The 24,541-nt window shown below is 30.5% G+C and overlaps 1 protein-coding gene across 1 annotated transcript in view; it reads left to right on the plus strand.

The window, feature by feature from the left end:
- Positions 1–24,541, plus strand: part of CPNE8_3 (Copine-8) — a 148,366-nt gene that overhangs the window by 18,832 nt on the left and 104,993 nt on the right. Inside the window, exon 3 of the mRNA XM_051212952.1 lies at positions 22,437–22,512. Within this exon, the coding sequence (XP_051073408.1) occupies positions 22,437–22,512 (76 nt within the window). The remainder of the gene's footprint in view (positions 1–22,436; positions 22,513–24,541) is intronic.

A 24,541-nucleotide genomic window follows, 5' to 3' on the forward strand; every position in this document is an offset into this window, starting at 1 on the left:
ACAGTCTATTTTGTTAACAGTTCGACGAATCAAAAACTATAGCAACTTTTAAATAAATTATTAGTTAAAAGTATAAAATAATTTGTATAGAGATTGGTCATCACCCAGTGATCAATCAATAGGTAATACATCCTGATCTTGCAGGTGGTCAGTCATTGCTCAAACAGTTCAATAGTAACATCAATGAATCTGAAGCTAACAGACACTATGTCGAATTCACCAGTAAATATCAGTTCTTTAAAGATTACAAGTACGCCCTGTTGACTAGACTCAACAAGCACAAAATCTAGGCCTGACTTAAAAAACACCGTTCACATGATATTGATTCACTTAAATTAGTGTAACTTGGTAGACAGAGATTGATCATAACTAAAGATCAGACCAGTATTATAGTAGTCACTACTTAGTGATTAATCGATTTATATACATACCCTAACTAAAATTTCAGAAATTTCATTCTATCATATTATAGATTTTTTCATTTTTTTTCAAACATTCTATTCATTGAAACGTTTTTATCGGGTTTTGAAATAAAATCAGTTTTAAATGAATCCAATCAGAGTTTGTTTCATTGTCAATGTTCATTACAAAAATAATAATAATAACTGAATGAAGAAACTATTTAATCAGTTAATAAGCGGATAGACTAATTAACTTGTTCATAAACCTAACGAGTTAATTTTAATTCTTTAAAGTACATTTCAGGTCATTAAATCGTACTGATTAAATGTAAATAAGAAAACTGAACTAATTTTAATTATATTGACTTGGTATTATTTGTTTGAATCTTCCCATTGATGTTTAAGATTACGATTGATCAGTCTCTTATTGGCATATGTGCATCCTGTAAGGATTGTCTTGATATTGCCTTAAGTCACAAGTATCATAAGCAAAAATGTATGGTGGCTAACAGTGGAATCTAAGAAACACGTTTCGTCCAATTTCGAACTCGTCAGCTGGATATATATTTTCCATTCAGCTGATATGTGTTTTAATATAAAATTTTTGATAACATTGTATTTTTTTGTACTAATGTGTTCCCTGCACAAATTTATACAAGGCAAAACTGACATGATTTGCAAAATACAATGAATCCATCATTCTATATTTCAAAAATTTCTTGATTGGCTGATAAATCTAAAATTCAAAAGTTTGATAGATTTCACTAATTAGACATATATTAAATCTTTGTAAGCAAAGATGGATGATGGCTAGCAGTGAAGTTCAGAGGACATGTTTCGTCCTATTTGAGACTTGTCAGCTGCATTACCTAAATAACGAATACAAAAATGAATATCAAATCACTATTCAGTCAGATATGGGATCCTATGCAAACTATTAGTATTAAAGTCATGCAATCAACTCAATACTTTAAATAGTGAATTAGGAAAGACATTTTTTCCATTTAATCAGGACCACATCATGTTTATCAGTTAGCTATTCAAATATTGCTTCTTAGTCTGAGTATCTGTAGGCAGCAATGGGTACTAAAGATTTCTAACTTCAGATGTGATGTCATTAATTATGTTCAAAAACTGTATCATCTTGATGGATCACAATGGTTTTAAAACATAATTTTATTGTCCTACCTTTAATAACAAGTCAATTACCCGAGCTGTCTCAAACATTCCTTTCGTTAAGCATTAAATGTCATCTATTAGCAAACAGCCCTTTTTAAAATTAAACAATACTTTTACTAATTTTATTCAGTTATTTAAAGTAGTTAGTTTAATCTTATGATAATTTCGGCTAAGAAATAACATCAGCTAATAAACCACTAAAAACTAAACTAAACCCGTCAGTGATAGAGTTTAGTCATGTCCGAAGATAAATACATACTATTAATGATACTGAACGTTATTTGTATTTATTCACAAATTGACTGTGCTCGATAATGTGGACAAATAGATCCCTCTTGTGATAATGTTCTTTGTGTGTAGTATGACATTTCTGAATGTACGCGTGCTACTGAAAAGTACCAAGCTATGGAACAATAGCTATGCAATACTTTCTGTTTGTTAGTACTTTATCAGTTGAATTCAGTCTGTAATATAAGTTGTCTCAGGATAAAGCAGAACATTTGTATTTTTGAAGTGGATGGTTTCATCGGAATGTTTCTTTTCTTTCTACACAACGTGATCGGAAACCAGCTACCTGTAAACATTTCTACACGACCCAATGACAGCTTGATCCAAAAATATGGAAGTTGATTAACAGTAGTTCATAATTATGTTGGTTAGAGCAGAAATTATTTAATTAAATGTAGAAATAACGAAAGTACAACTTATGACAGCAAGTTATTTGACTTTTAGGAAAATATTTCAATGGTACACTACTTTCTAGTAATACGCTGTCCATAAATTCATTTAAAGCTTCTTGGTTAAATCATGTATCTCAAAGCGCATAACAAATTCAGAAACAATTTCTAACTTCCTGACTAACTATTCCATTTGTCTGTCAATTAAACATTAGATAAGTAATCTGACATAGTCAAACCATTCTGAGGAAAAACGTGGATTTTCTAAAAGTATCCTTTAATATATTAATTATAGCAAAATCAGTTCCCTTAAATTGATTAAATACACTTCTGATATGAATCAACATATGCTCACTAGAGACTGGCTTCAAGAGGTATTTCCTGGAGTTCTAGTGAGAAGCAGTGACCAGTGGAATTAAACAGGGTCAGTAATTCACTGATGACAGTGGTGGATGTGTCGCTTAATTCCATGGATTATTTGAAGTTAGACATTAGCACTGTTGAATGCCGGCTAGCTCAGTGGTCTGGTGCTTAAATGCTCGCGCGCGGGGTAAGGTCATGGATGCGCACTGCTGAGAAGTCCCACAATAGGACGGATCGGCCGTCCAGTGTTTTTAGGTTTTCTATGCTGGTCTAGCTTCAATTGACTCGTGATCTCAACCATTGAAATTACTATAATATACACAAAAATCCCTTCTGATACAAAAATAAAAGATAATGAAATTAATGAGACTGGCATTTACTATTCAAGTCACTTTAAAATATTTCCATCAATGAAAGGATCATCATAAATCTCATTAGCGAAATTGTTTACTTTTAACGAATGTTGTGAGCATTACTTTTTTGTAAAACAGATGCTTGTATGCCAAATATATTCGTGTTGCCTGGTTTCAACTAAATGGTTTAACTATGAATCTTTCATTGATATTTTTAACAATATCACTAGCCTTTAATCAGTGTATAAGTGAGCTGGTTAGTTAATCCATACATTTTTTAATCAGCTTATTCTAATGACCTTGAATGGTTGTTTTTGAGAGTTTTATTTACTTTACTTGCTATTGCATCCATAATTGGACAGTTTGTTCTGTTGACTCCCGATCACGCAACCGGCTGACCTTCACTGTTTAGGTTAGTATATTTGGTTCACATTAGTATGTCTACTAATTGCAGGTTGACCTGAATATTATGATTCCAGAAATTCTCCGAAGTGCTTTAAATTTCATTGACCTGGGACTTCGACATTTTCCCAAGCAAATTGGTATTCATAGTTATTGGCGTGCACTGATTTGAGTGATGACGCGATTGTTCGTTAAAGTGCAAGTTTTTGCTCGCGTATGTGTAGACTGACAGAGTGTCCGCTTCATTCAGTGTAATGTTTATTACGGCTGGCACAGTTTGTTCTGTGGAAATCGGTGCATTTGTCTTTTCTTGATATCGTGTCTTTTGGTCAACACAAAATAAAATGAAGTGCTTACGTTAGTTTGTTGGCCGCTTCTATTCTGTCTTTGTAGACGTTTTTGAAACGAAATAGTAACTAAGATGTGAATCTAATCAGTCTACTGATATCTTTTCTGTATATACGTAAATAAAATACTCGTTGACTATCATATAACGTACTGCAAGTTCAAGGTAAATAGTTAATAACTGGGTCATAAACCCAACCAATTACTGTTCAATTATATTATATAACAAAAGAAAGGATAAGATCATTATACTTTCAATGATCATAAGTGTTCCTTAAAGTATTCATAACACTTCATTCTAAATAATCATTCTTGATAATGAAGTGGTTCGAATTTTTTTTCCAGTTATTATTTATTATTGCTTATTTCTTCTCTTCACTCATCTTCATTCACAATCAATCACTAGAAAATTGAAAAAAAAACAAATAATAAACAAACAGCAACAGTAGATAGATTCAATTAGAATTGACCTATTCGAAGGAATTAGTTTCTTTTTGTCAAAGATTTCTTACCTCTTTTTTTGTAAAGAAAGGTTTCTTCTTGTCACCTACTTTCATTCTTTCAGAAGTTCCTTTTTTCATGCTTTCCCACTAAAGCGTGCCTATATTACAAAATAATGTATTTAATAATTTGAATAAAATAGCGGTAAGAGTAAAGGGAATAGAAAGAGTACCTGTGAGTTTGTAGCACATCTCATTTTCAATGCTCAGGATGCATATAAAATCTTCCATTCGTTCACTCATTTAGTGGACGAATGCTGAATAAAACAGAATAATTTTCAGTAGGGATTTTATCTCATTCTCCAATTTCCACTTTATTTCATTAATTCATCCAACAAATGATATTTTTAAAGAAGATATCTGACGTTTGCTTCAGATGAGTTAAATAAAATCCGCATTGATTCAATAAATGAACGAAGAAATTCTTGAAAATGCTAGATATTACATTTTTATTTAACATTGAAAAAAGGATGGTTATTTTCATGTAGCTCTAATATAAGGACGAGCTTAGATAAAACTCTAATTTTCAGCAAGTACTTAGCCAATCGATAGTGTATGAAAAGGAAACAATAATCTTACACAATGTAAACATATTTTATACAATTAATAACTCTAAGAATATGGGACGTATTAACTCGTTCTAATCGATATTATTCGTTCATTTTCTCGAACATCTGGAATCATCCAAACATGTTTTTAAGATTCTTGTCGTAGGTTTTGTTTAGCGTTAGGAATATAAATTAAGGGATAAGGGATTAGTGTTAGGATTATACTTAACATTATCATTTCTACTCACTGGTGGCAAAAATAATTTTTCACTGTCATACTAAATGTTTCGGGCAGCAAACAAATGTATTTCTGATCCTTGTTATAAACGATATCGGGAGTTCGAACGAAAACCTAACATTTTCGTTCTCAATTCCTCTTGTCTTATCCTTATACTATATTTTCACTAAAATAACTATTTCTACACTTAAAGGATTATAATAAAAGAAAGTAACGAACTAATAAACGTAGACAAGTTTATAGTGATGAGACTGTTTGTTAGTCAAATATTTAATGATCTGAATTGATAACTTATTTTAAACTAATTTACATTGTGTTCTGTATTTAAATAGTTTACCTACGAAAACCGAAATGCAGTAAACATTTGTTTCATCCGAGTTCAAAATTTCTCAGCTATACGTAGTCAAAACCTTGCCTTAACCGAACTTATGACAGTTAGACCTAAAAGAGAACACTCTACTTTAAAATCAATTAGTCTTAACCAAATAATTGATATTTCCATAACTATTCAATCCGAAATACTACGCTCCAATCGTCTAATACCATCCGTGAGGCCTAACCTAAACACAAACTGGTTGACTTTAGCCTGAATGATAAATGCTTTTCAGAAGCAGGAATCTGCAAAACGGTCGAATTTGCAAAATACTTGGTGCCAACGAAACTACGTAACCTGAATGCATACATCTTTTTGTCAAAATTCTGATATAAATGAATATAGAATGATAAACATCTGTTAATTCATAGCATTTTTTCTTACTAAGGTTGTCGGTTTCAAAAGTAAATTATTTATTCCAAAAACAAATATTGAATATTTCAAATAAACATTGAAAACTATAACCTTAACAATGACCGACCAAAACTGAACGATGATTGAAAGCTAAAAAACACTGAAGAAATGTTGCGTCCTAGAACAGAACTTTCCAAGAGAACCTCCTGATGATTCAATCGTCAATGAAACTCAAACATTTTACGTCTTAAATTGAGCACCTAACCCTTAGATCACTGACCCGGATTTTAGTGGTTTACAGGCCTAACTTCAAACAGTTCATGATATATTACTCAATCATCTTGTTAATGTAAAAATAAAAAGATCTGTTATGTTTACAACTCACATGTTATCATGAATCGTTTGTAAATTTATTTATTGAAATAATTACAAAAAGTAACCGAATGATAATCATGCCTCATTCAATTGATACATCAGGTTTCAACGACATCAGTTGGTTGGACAAACCCTTGAAGTATCAAAAAGACTACATTTGTTTATTACAAATACTGAAGTGTACTAGAATAATGTATCATCTATAAATTCCTTAGAATTGCTAAGTTTTCATTAAATTATTTATTTCATTATTATTATTAGCTTTATTCAATATTATATTTCCGGTACAATTTATAATTCTTAGTACGAAGTATTTCAGCAAGTTTCCGTTTCTTACTTCTTGGTCGACATTGATGATAAATATTGAGTGATCATCATATAAATGTTAGCAGTCCAGTAGATAGATATCGAAATAATGTACATTCTTTTCTCTGCATACTGCCAGCAACCACGATATCTCTGATTGGGCCTCTTGGAACCTCTACAACGAAAGGTTGTACACTTTTCAGAAAAGCACCTGAATAAGTTATGCGATTAATTTACCTACTAACAATCAAAAGATGATAGCAGAAGAAATTAATACCTATCTGTCAAAGTGGTTGAATGTACAGTGAAAAATCCAAGTTCTTATACATTCCATTGAAAAGTCAAAACAAAACTTGAGACAGAATAAAATAAATTTACTATATTTCATGGTTTCTTATCATCTGCCCACAGAAGCAATCGTATCAAAGTGTAATATTAAAATATAAGATAATATAAAGTAATGGAAATCAATGAAAGAAAGAATTAAAGTAACAAATACTGTCAATAATAATGTTGTCTATAAAAATATTTTACGTAACCCGTCTTACCAATTTAGAATCATACGTAATTACCACGTCACCGCTCTGTGTCTTCTATATCTATTCTCATTTGATCTGAGACCCAAGTAACCTCTTTAAATAGTTATCACACAATCAATATATATATAACTAAACTAGTGTGAGGTTGTTTGTAGACAAAATTGAAGAATATAAGGGGATGAGAATTCGGTAGGTGGAAAACAAAAATGAATGAAAAGATAATTTTAGTTTAGGTGAAAGTTGCATAAAGTACAGTTGTAAGGAGATGAAAATATGAAGGTAAAGGCAACACATCATTATTCGAATTCTTTCCGTTTTCTTTCAATTTTTATTACTTTATATTATATTATATCCTTAATAAGATTACGATGGTGAGCAGATGATGAAAAACTACAAAATAAACAGAATATCTATTATCCTGCTTCAATTAGTGTTCTGACTTGTGATGTAAATTCCTAGTAGGATCTAGTTGCATGAAATTTTTAGATATTTGTATACGACTATCAACTGGAATCAGTAGACTAATAACACATTTTGTTTCATTAACATCCTACTGATTGAATCATTCATATATTGTTTTAACACATTTAAATTGGATTACATAAGACTTTAGATATATTATGTCTGAATAAAACATTTATAATCACTTCATATCATATCTAAACCAAATTATGATAAATACCGCTGTCTTTTATCCTTGTAAAGAAAAAAGAAGATTATTGATTACTCTATATTTCTGTTACCTTTACATTCATATCTTTCAACTTGTATTCTATAAATTAAATGATAAACCTCTCAGAAGACAATCGTTAGATATTTCCCCCCCAAACAAACCTGTATATATTGAACAAAACAAACAAAAATCACTTTTGACACATTGAACTAGTTCAAATATTGAAGAGAAACAACAACAACAACAAAAATCAATAGACAAACTCAATGTTTTCCTTTCTCTAAATCCAATTAAATACTTTCGATTGTTATGGAAATGAAAAGTTTATTAACAGTAAAACACAAATTAAAAATAGGATCAATTAAAAACGATGTGTAAAAACAAACAATAGTAAAAACCAAGTTCAATGTTCTTTTAAAATCCTGTAACAGAAATATTAAGAAAAAACTAGATTTTTCTTTTTTATTTCCCATAGGAGAAGAAAACAATCGACAAAGGAAAGATAAAATAGTCAATGTAAATATTTCAAAATAAATAAAAAACATGCAGTGATTATGATTTTAATGAGATTTAGCTCTTTTCAGGTCATTTGATGATTTGTTGAAACAATCGATTTGATACAATGATTAGTTTATAGTGTTGTGAGAATTGTTGAATTTCATATTTCGTATTACATGTTAACATTGAATAAATAATTCACAGAAACCAGGAATCACTAGACAGTAATTCTTCACTAGTGTGTATCCATTTCACCACCTGGCATCGAACCCAGGAGCCTTATGTCTTACAACAAACTCTTGAACCAATTGTTTATGATTCTGACCATTGAATTTGAGATATAGTGAGACTATAATCCATTATTATCGATTATAATTGCCACATGCTTAATGAGGACTAAATTTTAGAGGTGATTCTCAGAATTTTAATGAGAAACTATGACCAATCGAGTATGAACTTGTTGGGTATGAGATATAGGTGTAGATCATGATTCTGCAATTTCGTAAACTGACTGCAGTTACAAAAACAAACCATAGGATACTGACTCAGTGTTCTAAAAGTTAAGTGAATCCCAAGAGACCTGGTTTTCACTCCGGTAATGTAACATATTTGCGTTGGTGAGAATTTCCATGCTAGAACAAAATAACTTTTCAGTTCTTTCTAGTTTTTATTGCATGCTTAACTAAAATTAAATACAATCAACAACAACAAAAAACCTGAAAAAACATATCCAATAATCTTTTAACTATACTTTGTTCTTCCAATTTTTACAAATAGAGAGAAGCAAACGATTGGTTTTCGTTCGTCTTATTTAACTAAACAACACCATATATTGAGTTGTTTATTCATAGTGATGACTTTGTGATGTTTTTTTTCCCTCGTTGTACTGATTTTATTCAAGAGTCAGTCAATAGGTTGATAAGTGGTAGTTTACTTGTACAATTGTTTATGACATTTCATAAATTGAAAAAATAAAATAAATGGTAGTATCAATTTAGATTGACATAAAGCTTATAGGGATAGACAAAATGACTGAAATTTATAATCCATTATTTTGTTTTAAGCAGTGGATAATAGATAGATATTCATCAAAATCAAATATGTAAACATTATTCTATTGCTAATACAATGAAATAACAATGTAACTATTTGTGTGCCTTCATATATTTTTTGTTTTTCGTACGTTTTCTGAGCTATGAAAAGTTTATTATCTGTATAGCTGAGAAAAACAACCACAGTAATATGTTGAAACAACACAATTCTTCCTAACACTAGAAATAAGTTATACTTTTCAGTGTATTCTCATTACAAAAGTCTGGTTCGAGAGTAATAAATAAGCCATGACCATTGGTGTTCAATCCGTGTAGGGTGGAGATAGCTATTCACCACAGAAAATAGATGAAAGCTTGCGCGGGATCATGGATCAATTGAAGTTAGATATTATCTGCGTTGGACTCTGGATCAGTAATCTAAAGGTTAGACATTTGCGCGCACGACCGAAGTTCCTGGGTTCGAGTTTCGCGTGCGGTACAGTAAATGAAAAGTTCTGAGGAATCACATTCTAGGACGAGGCAGCCGTCCAGTGTTTTCGGATCTCCAATGGTGGTATAGTTTAGATCGGCCGATAAATTAAACCATTTAAACAAAACGTTTATTCAATCATTGAAATTTAATTTGTTGTTTAATAAAATTTATCATATTCTGTACTTCAATAAAGACGAATAGTGGCTAGCAATAGGATTCATAAAGTGTGTTACATCTAATTTAGGACTCATTGGCTTGATATACTTGAAATTCAATGTTGATTTATTACGTCCGAGTTCTCTGGTGAATATCAACACTGGAATGTAGCAGGAACATGACGCTAGAAAGCTTAAAGTTGGACTAAACGCATATCGCGTATTCGATTGCTAGACATCATAACTGATCAAACATCAGTCGTTATTATAAACAATTGAAAAAATCTATTAACAGAGAACAATCAATTTGAGGTCATACAAATATCACGGATAAACTTTGACATAAAAAATAATCATAGTGAAATCCTGTAAACATTGAACATTCGTTTGATTTTAGCATGTAAAACTTCAGTAATTAACATCTTCGAGGACCAATAAGGTTGAATTTCAATTATATAAGATTTTCTATGGGTAGAATAAAAGAATATTGCATATATATATATATAGTTTGATCTTCCTGTTATCAGATATAATTATGTTGAGATGGTTAGTGGATAGCAGTGGAATCCACGATGCGCTTTTCATCCTATTTGGGACTCGTCAGCTGGATGTACCTGCATCTCAGAGTTGATGTTCCCTCCGAGACGCAAACTCAGTGCTGTTCGCTCCAAACGTCATCGCGTTATTCACTTAGCTACTGAGTCCTGATAGCCACCTGCCTGTACAATCCGCATAGTCTGCACATATGCCAACATGAGACTGATGAATTGCAGTCCTAAATAACAATGGAAAGATACAAGTAAAACGACACCAAGTGAATTTATGACTAAGTTGGTTGCACAAAAACTTCAAAACGGAGTGAACTACTTTTATACCAATATATAGAAATTTAATGAAATCAATGAATAAACTGTTTTACAAGTTTCACGTTTGTATTGCAATGATTTAACTAGCTAAATAGTTTACGGAGAATAGTTTATATTTATAATAGTTTTCACTACTAATAAATATCAGAGCTTAAATGGCACATCACATTCGTTTCATTCTAAAACTCAGCAGTAGAGAATTTAGAATATTTAAATTTTAAACCTTGTAAATCTTTACAAAATGTATTGAGTATATTTCACCATTTATAAACAAACAGTTATTACATTTGTATTGATTTAATGCTATGAACTAAAGTAATATCTATGTTCCCCTGTATGTTTACAGCTAAAAATTGAAGATTACTTCAATCATGTTGCGAAACAATCTAAAAGTACTTACTCTATTTTAAGTTTAGTTACATATTTATGACCATCATTAATATTTTCACCCTGTAGTTGGAGACAATTCGATGAACACTATTCACTTGGCTTTTATGCTAGGTGACACTCGTTAGCAAGAAGAATTTATGATCTTCAGTATGCAGGATTCTAATCGTCATCACGTGATGTCAACCAAATAACTTAATGTTGAGCTAGTGATCCTATACTGCAACTTAATCGATAACAATTGATAAGGTCTATAAAATAGACAGAACCACATTGATTAATCAGCATACTGCAAAGTATTGCTTAATTCTGTTTTCGGTTATTTCTCTCTTAGAAAATAACAATTAGAGGAACCAAAGTTAACAATTCAATTTCTAAGTCTTAAAACCAACACAATAGGGAATATGAGCATCACATTCAATCCAGTTTTATTCATTCTTTTGATCAGTTTTCATATTAGAATTAAGATCAATCATCAATTTAACATATCAACTGAAAAAGATGCCAATTTTGAAGAACAAACTAAAAAAGGAATGAATATCATATTACAAAACTATAGATCGGTATTATTTCTTCGATTAGTAGGATATAACAAAAGCTATATGGAAAATAGTCAAAATTCCTATAAAATGTAATTGTCTCTAATAATATAAGAAATAAAGCCAATATATGAGTGTGATATTAACAGTTTGAGTGTCTCTGTGTGAATTAAAATGAACTATGAAACAAACCTCCATGAGATGACGTTACACTTTATGCACAAACTAATCAAAAATTGCCTCCTAAATGTTTGCATGAAATTTCTTCAATCATAAAGCCATAGAGATATTTTTTCATTCTAGATGCTGATACCACATTGTGATGAGAACCCTGAACGCAAAGTCTAAATCCTAGGCCTAAATATCCTAACCTTAAGTAGTAATAATGTAGAAACGTGAGGGTTTGTTAGATTAGTTTCAAGTTTCTATGTTCATGAGAGCGAATTTATATATCACGAACATTTTTACTCTACTAGCGAAGTAACCTGTAAAAGACATTAATCAGTCTATAATTTTTTGTATCGTTCAATATTATTGTTCTTTTTTCCATAAGTATCCATTTACAAAAACAAAACTGTTTTGTAATTGATAAGACACTAACTGGAAGGTTTCGGTAGTTATTTTCAATTCTTTTCAATACTATCAAATACAGTGAATGATAATATCAGATTAACTAAATTATAGTTATCTTATTTTCATTTACTGTACATAGAAAAAACTATGTGTTACTACTCATCTAATTCATAGATCAAGTTTCAATGTAAATATTAACTAAAAACGTAAATATCTTGAACATATTAAAATTCCATATATTTACGGAACATTTTCTGTTGTTGATATAACCATTACATTTGATTGGTCTCTAACCATATACGTGTTTCCTGAGAGTGTAGCCTAAATATTCCATTTTAATCAAAAGTTTTAGCAAAGATTATCAACAAACGAATGCTCATTCACATATTTGCTATTTGTCAAACTGGTATTCATGTCAAAGTAGAATACATGTATCATTCTTGATAATGGTTATTAATGACATAAGCAAAAATATTCATCAGAACGACATTTCCGATCGCAGTCATTACAATCTTAAATTAAATAACTTACTAGATATTAAAAAGAAGAATATATTTGTAAAATCTCAGCGAATGAATTTTATTGTAAACAGTAAACCGAAGAACCTTGTACCTATTTATATTAGATAATTTTGTTGTTTGATTATATTTTCCTTGAAAAAGCTTGGACCAGATTGCCAGGTGAAACTTTAGATTTACTTAAAATTCATTCGCTGAGATTTTACAAATATATTCTTCTTTTTACTGTCTCAAATTAACTCGGCGCCCAAATATTGTGAAACTATTCGTTCAAATTTAGACGAAAGTTCTTACTTACTAGATATAGTTTATTTATTACATATTATCAGAACAGATTAAATTAACAACTGTAATAACTGGTGGTTCAACTAATTATCAAATATATACATTAATATACATTATTGAGCGAAAACAGTAATAGGTTTTGTAATGTAAATCTATTATAAAATGTCTCATCGTTATCACTAATTGTATCGGTTTTCCTTTTTACCCAAGAAATATATTCTCTTAATAATAAAAGATATTTTGCATAGAAACTATTCACCATTCATTCATTCATTCATTCATTAGCAACAATATCGTATAATTTAAATCAACCAATCAATGAGAACGAAACCTTAACTAATCAAAATAATAATTTAGTATTTTTTTTAGAAAATGTTTATTAAATGATCAATGATCAATAGAAATTTCCCAGCGCTTTTTGTTGTTGTTGTTGTTTTGTTTTGTTTAAATACTTACTTAACAGATTATCATTATTTCCTATAAATAGAATAATTGTGATGATCATTTAATGAAATCAAAGATAAAATTAGGAAAATCAAAAACGAAAAAAAGAAAAATCAAGTAACTAATTAAAAGAGAAAAAAATATATTTACCAGATTAATAAAACAACAACAATAACACCAAAAAAAATTGTGTTAAAAAAGAAGTTACCATTGATAGTAATGAAAAGTGACCACACGCACACACACGCACACAAAAAAAGAGAAAAGGTTTTTATTTCAAATTATTATTTTCCTTTAATTTCAATTGATATAAACTAATGTTTTTAAATAAATAAAAACAAAACAAAAAAAATTTATTTAATAAGATTAAATAGAAAACTTATTTAAACTTTGGATATAAAATAAAGTTGAAACTGGTTATCATTTTAGTTTGTTTTTTCTTCTTTAAAAAAAATTTTTTTTTCAACGTTCAATTACTTTCTTTTTTGAACTATATTTTCATGAACGTTTAGTAAGATTTAGTCATGAATGTTTAATAATGATTTTAGAATAATTTTTAAAGAAATAGGTTATTGTAACTCACGCGCAATTGAGTCGGTTCATATTTAATTCGATTAAGTCATCCGTACAATAATAACTTATCTATATTATTGTATCTTTATTATTGTTGAGAATGTATGAACATGTATGCTTGAGCATTGCTTACTGCCTATGCATTTATTCACGCTGATAGCTTTATTACTAACTGCTTAAATGATTTGATGATTCATTCATTTCACTATGTATATATATATGTCCATGTTATTCATGTTCATTGCTCTCTCACGCTTATCTGTACTCGTTTACTCGTACTCATATTCGCTGATTCACTCGCTCGCTCGCTTGCCTGTTTATCTTTCGGCACATCTCTTTCATGTTTGTTTAACGCATCTGTAATTTTGGATATCTGTGTGTGTGGTTCCATAATAAACGTAACCAACACTTTGTATTCGCCTTCTGAATAATATACTGTAGGGGCGTTATCTAGTGACGGTAATCAAGACGAACTGTATACAAAGTTTAAGGATTATATTGAATACCGATCACTACAAGCTTAATAAGGATGTATAATGTCGGAAAAAAAGAGTTCATTTGTTTCTATCTGGAAAGATTCAAATAACTTATATAAAAATCAATTAAAATTTTATCCCATCGCACAAGTAAGTGGCTATCCCGACTCAATAGTTAAGTGAATAATCTGACGACGTTTAAAGCGAACGGTATAGGGTTTGAGTCCTAGAGTGAACATCAACTCTTAGAATTAGGTTAATCCAGTTGATTAGTCTGAATTTGAACAAAACACCCCTTATGGTTTCCACTGCTAGACACTATCCATCTTTGTTTCTTTCATATTTATAAAACATACATGGTAAATATAATTTGTATAAGTAGAAAAAAATAAAGAATTTTATTCTGTAAACATTTTAGTTTAATTTTTTAAAATCAACCGTTATCTCTTCAATAATTTGAAATGTCTATATTTAGGTATTTTACTAAAAACAGGTATCGGGATTCAACGTTGAGCGATAAATAATAAAGTGAAAGTTAATGATACTATAAGACTGTTCATATAATAATAAGTGAAAAATGCAGATTAAACCTATAAAATATTGGATGAAAATTTAACACAATCACCATTTTATATCAATCAGTTTTACAACTTGTCGTTATGTTATTTTGTTTGTATTCAAAAAATAATAACAATGTAAGATGTTAATATTCCAGATCACATCTAAAGTCCTAAACTATTAAATTTAAAGAGTTGAGATCACGAGCCATTTGAAGCTGGACCATTGTGGAAAACCTGGAGGCATTGGACAGACGTTTAGTCTCGTTGTGAGACTCCTCAGCAGTGCGCATCCACGATCCCGCACGCCGTGACCAGTGGGGTTCAAGCGGGTCTGTTGTGAGATTTGTTGGTTGAAGGACTCAAACAACACGACGAAACGTCCGTCCACTGTTTCCAAGGTTTTCCATAAAGCTCTAGCTTCAATTCACTCCTGATCTCAACTACTGAAATTCCTATAATATTCCCAAAAGCCCCTTCTGATATTAAATTTAATTGAATTCATTAAAAGTAACTCGATAAACAAACAATATTTTGACATTTCCATTCATGTTAATAAATCATTTCCAAAAATAAAAAAATAAAATTGATATGGTTAAATTAATTTACGGTATCCTTTGTGTATTAAATAAATCAATATTGTTCACTTTACAATTCATTTAAAAAGTTTTATTACCATAGAGAAATGATTTCATACTTGGTATGTTATATTAATAATATAAAATGAATTCATTTTATTTGATAATAAAATAAGTGCGCATCTACTGTCCTGCTTCTCGAGATTAGAACCCAAGGCCTATCAAATTCGCGAGCGACCGCTTAGCTACTAAACCACTGAGCCAGCATTCAACGGTATGAACAAGGAGTCCAATACAAGAACGAAACAGTTTTCCAGTGCTTCCAGGTTTTCTATGGTGGTCTAGCTTCAACTGACTCAAGAAATCAACTATTAATTTACTATAATGTCCACAAAATCCCTCTCTGTTTATGAGAAAATAAGTATTTTTATTTTCTAAGAAACTCAATAAAGAAAAATAAATTGAAACAATCACTGCTGAGGAACCACATAATAAGACGAAACGGCCATCCAGTGGTTCGAAGTTTTTCCATGATGGTCTAATTTCAATTGACTCATGATCACAAATGATAAAATTACAGTCATGTATTCATTAAATTTTTTTTGAGGAAAAAAACTTTTTTTTTCACGTTCATTTAATAAACTTTTAAATAAATTAAAGTTTCAAGTGGAACAATTGGACTTTTACTTGAAATTATTTTAAAAGTTTTTATATTAAGACACAAACATTAGCGATTTAATCTACAATATATTAAGGATTTCCTTATTTACTTTAGTATGGAATGATTAAAAGACAAATTGGTTTTATTTTATGAGTTAAGCCAAACTATTATTGAATGATCATACCCTTTCCTTTTATTTACTTAGTAACTAAAACATTTCTACATTTGCTGTAAAAAGAAGAATAAATAATTAATAAATAATTTGTCAGAAAAGGTTTTCTGGAGATCTTAGAAATTCCACTGATTAAACTCATAAGTCAATTGAAGCTAGAACACCATGGAAAACCTGGAAGCACTGAACGGCCGTTTCGTCCTAGTTCGGAACTCCTCAGCAGTGCGCATCCACGATCTCGCACCTCACGAGATTCGAGCCCAGGACCTATCAGTATTGCGTGCGAAAGCTTAACTGCTAAAGCATTAAACCGGGATCCAACCGAGTTCATGTCTAACTTCAACAATACAACGAAACGTCCATCCAATACTTCCAGGTTTTCCATGGCGTTCTAGCTTCAAGTGACTCGTGACCTCAACTATTTAGAAAAATTCCTATAATATCCACAAAAATTACTTCTGATATTAATTATTTTTTTATTCATTTAGCCAATATAAATATATTGGTTGTCAGTTGTAAACTGTATACATAACCTAATATAAATTCTGTTCAAGTAACTGACTTAAATAGAATTACAAACCGTTAAGACAGAAAACTCAACTACGAACTAGATTACACTTTCAATGAGATCACAGAAGACTACATTAAATCACTTGAGAATTAATGCTATGCCATCATATGCCAGTTCAAAATGAATCAAATATGTGAATTAAATAGGTGATAGATATCAATATGAAATGTTTTTGATTAAGAGGTAAAGAGACAGTCTGTTAGGTGGTACAAATTTAATTAGTGGTTAGACCTCATAGTTGTGCTTGGTAAAAATAATCAGAACTATTAACAAGGTGATCTGCTGTGTATGTCTATACTCAATTTATTACTCCATCTATTCTTTATTTTTCACGTAATTAGTTTAGTTAAAGAAGTTTTGTGGAAATTTACACGACCTGTAGGTTTTATTTGTTACAGCATAATCTCAGTTTAACTGATATTAGAAAACAAGAAGCATTAAACGTCCGTTTCGTCCTAATGTAAAACTCCTCATTAATGTAGATTCAGAATTATAAGAGATAAAACAGTTGCCACCAATGGTATCAGATAGATATCTCTCTGTAACGCGAACTGATAGAATTTTGGTTTGTACTACTGAAATCCGATTGCAGTAATTTTAATGGGTAGATGTTCACTAGCAGAAATGATGATTCTTAGTTTAATCCATTGAAAATTTGAGGGTATGAATTGTTCAGGAGTCCAAGAGTAGAATAAAACAAATACTCAGTAATGTATTTTTTGTTGACAACTCCATTGAAAGAAATGTGTAATATTTACAACTTATTATTTCAATGATTGAAATCATGAGTCAATTGAAGCTAGACCACCATGGAAAACCTGGAAGCACTGGACGGCCATTTCGTCCTAGTATGGGACTATTCAGCAGTGAGTATCAACGGTGTCGTACCTCACGAGATTCGAACCCAGGACCTATCAGCGCTTAACCAACTAGACCACTGAGCTGGCCGTCCTTCAACGGTATTAATGTTTAACTTTAACCAATCCACGAAGTTGCGCCACCGTACACCACTGTCTTCAGTGAGTTGATATTTCACAACAGACCTGGTTGAACTCCACTGGTAACGGCTTCACAATAGAACTCCAAAAATATCTCCTGAGGTCAGTTACTAGTGACTCATGATTTTAACTTGTGAAATTTCTAAAAATCTCCACAAAACTCATTCTGATAAAACATTTAATTGACAAATCGCTGATTGTTTAAAGTTAAACTTGTAGAACATCGGTTGAATCACGGTACGACGATTTGCAGGTTAAACGTTTGTATGCAAAACCAAAGATCCTGAGTTCGACCACCTATGATGAGGTAGTGAATGAATACTATTAGGGAACACCGTATTATAACAAAGCAGCTGACCAGTGCTTCTAGTGTTTCAATGGATATTTAACCTAGATAAGTCCACGATTTTTAAAAATCATATACCCATAATTTTTTAATTGCTGTTTGTTTCTAGAACTAGTAGATTTTTCGGAGTTTGATTTATCCACATGATAAAAATTAACTTTGCAGATAAAATTATTCTGACTTGTAAACATTTAAGAAGTTTCAGGCAGAGATAGATGGTGGATAGCAATGGAGTCCGAGATGCGCATCCTGTCTTGCTTGGGACTCGTCTTTTGTATGTACCTGCATCGCAGAGTTGATTTTCACTCTGGTATCTGACCCCAGTACCTTGGGTTTTAAACGCCATCTTTTTATCCACTTAGCTACGGAGTATAGATAGCCATTAGCTTGCATAGTGGTGTTCATTTTAATAGCAATTCATTGCTATTGTTTGTCTGGATCTTCCCATTCATGTTTAGGATTATAATTTATCATTCTCCTTTACGATATGTACATCGTGATTAGATTTCCTAGATATTGCCCGTAAGTCACAAGCATTTTAAGCAGAAGCGGATGTTAGATAGCAGGGGATTCCATGGCTTTTGGATAATACGACAGCGTTTGAAGTGAACAGTAATGGGTTTGAGTCGTGTAGTGAATGAAATTACATCCAGCTAACGAAACCCGAATGAAATGAAACGCGCTTTCTGGATTCCACTGCTAGCTATCTACGCTTAAAAGTTTTTTGACTCAGCAACAATATAAAGGCAATCTGCACGGGATAAACATATACCAAAAGATACAGATCAATTACCAACCTAAACACCAATGAGAAGATCCAAACAACTAATATATATATATATATGAATTAAAATGAAAGACATTTATTTGTTTTACATTCAAATAACTACTTTCAAAAGCTTTCAGGCATATTATTCAATATTTATGAAGTAATGTTTATAGTATACATGATTACTAAAGTGTTGATATCTTCTAAAATAACAGTCAGTGTGTTGCCGTATAGGTCATTCCTCACTTTACCTTAACACGCATAATTGCAAACAAGATCGTAATTCTAAATCGCACAATCATATATCACTTCTAGAACTACAAAATACTTTATATCTCATATTACCCTCAATCAAATTGAAGAAATTCAAACTGAGCTTAAATACTTTAAACTAAATTAGCAATAATTTATTCCAGTAAGATTTATTTGATCAGAAAATGGTTTGCACAATGATGATAATTGCCAAATTTCTAATAATTAAAAAAACTCCAACAATAAGAAACCTGGAACAAACGTACTGTAATTGACCAGAAGTTGTTTTTGTTCTAATCAAATAAGCATTTCTTATGTGAGCTCTACATGTTGGATTCTGAAATAGTGAGATATGTACTTCATGAATTTACTTTTGTAAATGATGTGTGCTCAATAGTTTGACAAAATCAGTTGATTTTATTATACAATTGTATTATTCTTGGTAGCTTATTCTAATGTATAACAACTGTAATGCCTTATGAAGAAAATTTACATAAGTATAACATTTAAGTAGTCATCTTATAATAACTGAATTTTCTGTTATTCTCATACTTGACATCATTCATATTACGTTTATTACATTACATAACAACCTTTCTCCCTAAAAGTTACATAATAGATATTGTCAAAAAAAAGAAAGAATAATTGGATTAGTGAATGATTTATGCTTTAGATATAAAGAAAATATTTATCGTTAGTATGACATAAAAGCGGATAGTTTGTATTTCTTCTTTTTATAGAAAAAGAAAGACCAGTTATTGAACAAAATATTTAATTAGTGAAAAAAAGAAAACAAACTAAAATAACATAATTACACAATCGAATATATGAGCATATGTTTCCATGTTAGCAAGCGACTATTTGATTCTAGGCGTTTTCTTAGCGAGTTATTCTTCTATGGGATAGGGTCGCTAACCTTATGCTCAACCCTCCTCCTTCATCCGGGCTTGAGAACGGCAGTAACCTCACAGGGGCTTCAGGAGGAGTTAACAAACAGGCCTGACGGCCTATGCTACATTGGGAGTAACAGGCGTAATTAAGTAAATAATTTGTTTTTAAGTATACTTGAAAAAAAAGAAAAACTTTAATTTTCATATTTTCATGAAATGATATCTTGTTTCAAGAAAACTGTTAGGTTCATTAAAGCTTGAATGCTTCTACTGATTCGGCTTATTCGGAATGTGACAAAAGATCAGGGTTCACAGACTCGATAGACTATTCTGATCCGTTGTCCCCGACTCAGCTAACGCGATCAAGAAGTCTTGATAAGGCGTAAAAAGTGTATTCTACAGGCAACCAGCAGATACCAGGTTAGGTCAATCAGGCACACAAGTCAAGCGTATTTATACAAATATTTATAATCGATATTGTCATGGTAAAATGTTTTTAAACATTAATCAATAAGTTCATCAGTCGACAGCCATTCAAATATTTAATCGATAAGTTCGTCAATTGACTGCCATTCAAATATTTAAACATTTAATCGATAAGTTAATCTATAAGATGAAATTACAAAATATGAGTTTTGGGGATCTATCGTCCCCAACAAAAACAGTCACTTGTTTATTCTTTCCTGTTAATTGGAAACAAGTAGAACTCAATGTCTTATGGATAAATAACAACATTATGGAATCTTAATATTATTCATCCGAAAATCTTAAAAGAATAACTAACCAGTTATCTGAAAAATAATATTTTTTATATTTTTGATCAAAATAACACATTCATCACTCATAATCTGAGTTTACTATAATTGTCATTCATACAAATGCAAAACAATCTCTTATATAGATTGACGAGATTTGTAAGTAATTGACTAAGACTTATGTTATTCTGTAATGTTGACATGTAACCTTCTTAAAGAAGAAAGTATTTAGATTATTCATAACACAGTTTTTGTACGATGATAAGGACCCTTAATTTGTATACTGCAAATTACTTTCGTTTTTAATGTACGGTTATCTCAAAATTTTGGAGTATTGGTGAAACTATGAGTGACAGTTAAAAAGATTACACTGACTGATCATTGTGTAGTGATCAATATCATGTATGTTTGATTTATGATACTGATTGTATTTTACTGATGTATCTACTTTATTCCGGCTGAATACATCAGTGACCATGTCTCAGACAATGTCTGTGTATGATATTGATTCGAATCCATGTGAAACATTAGTCCTCTCAAGATTGCAAGTGACCCTAAGTGGTTAGTACTAGGCTGTTTAAAACTAAAGATGCAGAATTCTTTTGGAAACTGTTTTCCAGCTCCAAAAATTAACAATAGTTTTGTATACAAAACTCCTTAGATAGAATATAATAATGTGAGAAGGTTCCCCCCTGATAAATGTATAACTTTATAACAGTGTCACAATTTCAGTATATGTTATTTGTTTTGTCATCGACAATTTGAAATGAAAGTATTTTTATCAAGGAAAATTCATTGGATTTGCGTTTGACGCTTCTTTAACATGAAGAATCACTCATTAGATCTGATTTTCATTTTTCCTAAAATTGTTCATATGAAAAACTAACATTATAAAGGATTATGGAGACTACTGAGTATTATTGATACTACGAACAGATCTTGGTTAAAACATTTATTGAAAAACAGGAAGGGTTGAATATCAGTTTTGTCCTAGAATAGGATTCTGCAGCAATGTTTTGTCTACGACTTCAGCAAGAATTAAACTCAAAGCCTTCAGTAGGTGTCATTACCAAGGTTTGATTTGATAATTTCGAATAAATTGAGTATTGGGTTGATTGTTATAAATAAAAATAATATATTTGTAGTATCCCAATTTTCTACTCATTGGGATACTACAAATATATTATTTTTAATTATCAAAGCCTTCAGGTTTGCGCACGAACACCTAACCTCTAGACCAATGTTCTAGAGATCAGTTATACAAAATCCCAAATCATTTAATAGCGTTTTCAATGAATGTCCAACTTGGGTAGGTTCATAATATCATTAAAGTGAAAAACTAAAGTATAATAATTATTTACATTATACATAACATACACTTGTATTGATTATTCTTTTGTTTATCTATTTTATTTATCTATAGAAATATACCCAAATTACTGAATGCATCATACGCCAAATTTTCAGTATCTTACGGTGGTTATCTACACGAAAAACATGTAAGATTATCAGAAAACATTTTTTTAAAATTACTAACAATATTGTTTACTGTTATTTGCTCATTAGATAATATTGATGAATAATTATCTTTCACTGGTTGAAATCATGAGTCAATCGAAGCTAGACCACCATGGAAAACCTGGGAGCGCTGGACGGCCGTTTCGTCCTAGTATGGGACTCCTCAGCAGTGCTTCAATTGACTCAGTGAAATTTTTAAAATCTCCACAAAAAGCCCTTCTGAGAATAATTATCTGAAGGTCACCCTTTTAGCAACCTAATTTAAATGAACTTCAATTTGGAATTTATGAACTGATTATATTTTGCTTATTAAGATAATGTGTATCTATTACAAATTGTAGCTTTTATTGAAATAATTATGAGGGAGTAACAATACAATTAGGAAGTTATCTAAATATATATATATATGCACTTTGTATGTTATCAATAGTTTTTTATCAATTTATCACTGATTGCCTTAATTACAGAATGATTTTTCTATACAAATGAAACTGGGAGGTAAAATTAATCAAATATAGATACATTGTTATTATTTCATAAACGATTGGTTAAAAACATATATGGTTAACACTATAGAAACAAATATAGAAAAATATTTAGTACATTCTAGATATTTTGTAACTTCTGGTCTTTCATTGATTTAAAGTAGTAGTAGTAGTAGTGATAATGTGCGAGATTTTTTGGTAGTTTTGGTTTTCATTAAGTGCTCAAATCGTTGATTGTTACCTTAAAAGATCACAAACTAATAAAATCATTTTTATGTTTGATCTATAAGATAGTATAGTTGTATAAAACAGTCTGTTCTTACGCTATCAAATGCTACAGGATCTTAAAGTGTCATCAGTTCGAAATTAAGAATTATCAGTTAAACTAAATAGGCCTTTAGTATTTGTAAAGCTGCTTATTTCAATAAACATCTTTATTTACTCTCTCACATCTTTTTAGGCATCTGATTACATAAAAGTAGTTAATAGTCCTATTTCAATCAAATAACTTGTATGACAGTAGCTCTAAAGTGAAATCTGTCTCTTCTTACACTTCATTGATCCTCAAAGATTTTATACTCAACATCAATCCGACTAACCTACTTAGCTTACATTATTCATATTTCAATTGTATGTACAAGTTTAAACAACTTCTTAAAGAAAAAAAATGTAATAGTATGTAAAATAATTTTATATTTTCTCATTCAACCGTTTCGTTCAAGTGATTAATGGTTCACTGTAATTTAATTCTGTATATTCAATGGTTTTACTGATTTTAAATTGTTATTTAAGATGATCTATGTGGAGATTTATGTTCAAAGTGTGAAACCGTAAAGACTTAACTTATAAAACCTTTTTATGATTTAATTATAAGAAAATGTGGTATGTTTAAATTCCATATTAGGACTAGTTTAAACCAAATAACACTGAAAAAACTGTCATAATGAAAAAAAACCACAATCCGTGGTTTGTCGATAAATATTGACAATGATCTTGATATTACTGTGACTGTTCATTCAGTGCCTAGGATAATGTCAATGTGATGTAAATACTTTTAGGTCATCAATGCTAAGCATGGTGAAGAATAATATAACATATATAAAAATGTCGGACTTCAATATCTTTCAACACCATTCATCTATAATCCTACACAGGATCAAAGAAAAACCAGCCAACTCTCATATCAAGTATGGTATTATTTGATTACCAATTTTAAATTGGGTGACCTTCATTGAAACTTCTAGCCACATCATGTTTCAGTATCGTTAACGAGCAGTTGTTTCATTTTGGACACTGCTAAACCACATTATCGAAATTTCAAAAATCTATGCAATCAATCTATATCAATGCAGGTTGATAATAACACCTTTCTCTTTCTCTCTCTATGAAAATAACTAATCACTATAATCTATTTGAATCTATTATTAGATAAATAATAATCGTAAAACAATTAACCCATAACTCATCTATAATAATAACATTCAATCTAACTGCTCATTTTTAACTCAATTGTTAATGTTTAATA

This window comes from Schistosoma haematobium, chromosome 1 (genome assembly GCF_000699445.3).
Source record: "Schistosoma haematobium chromosome 1, whole genome shotgun sequence".
NCBI lineage: Eukaryota > Metazoa > Platyhelminthes > Trematoda > Strigeidida > Schistosomatidae > Schistosoma > Schistosoma haematobium.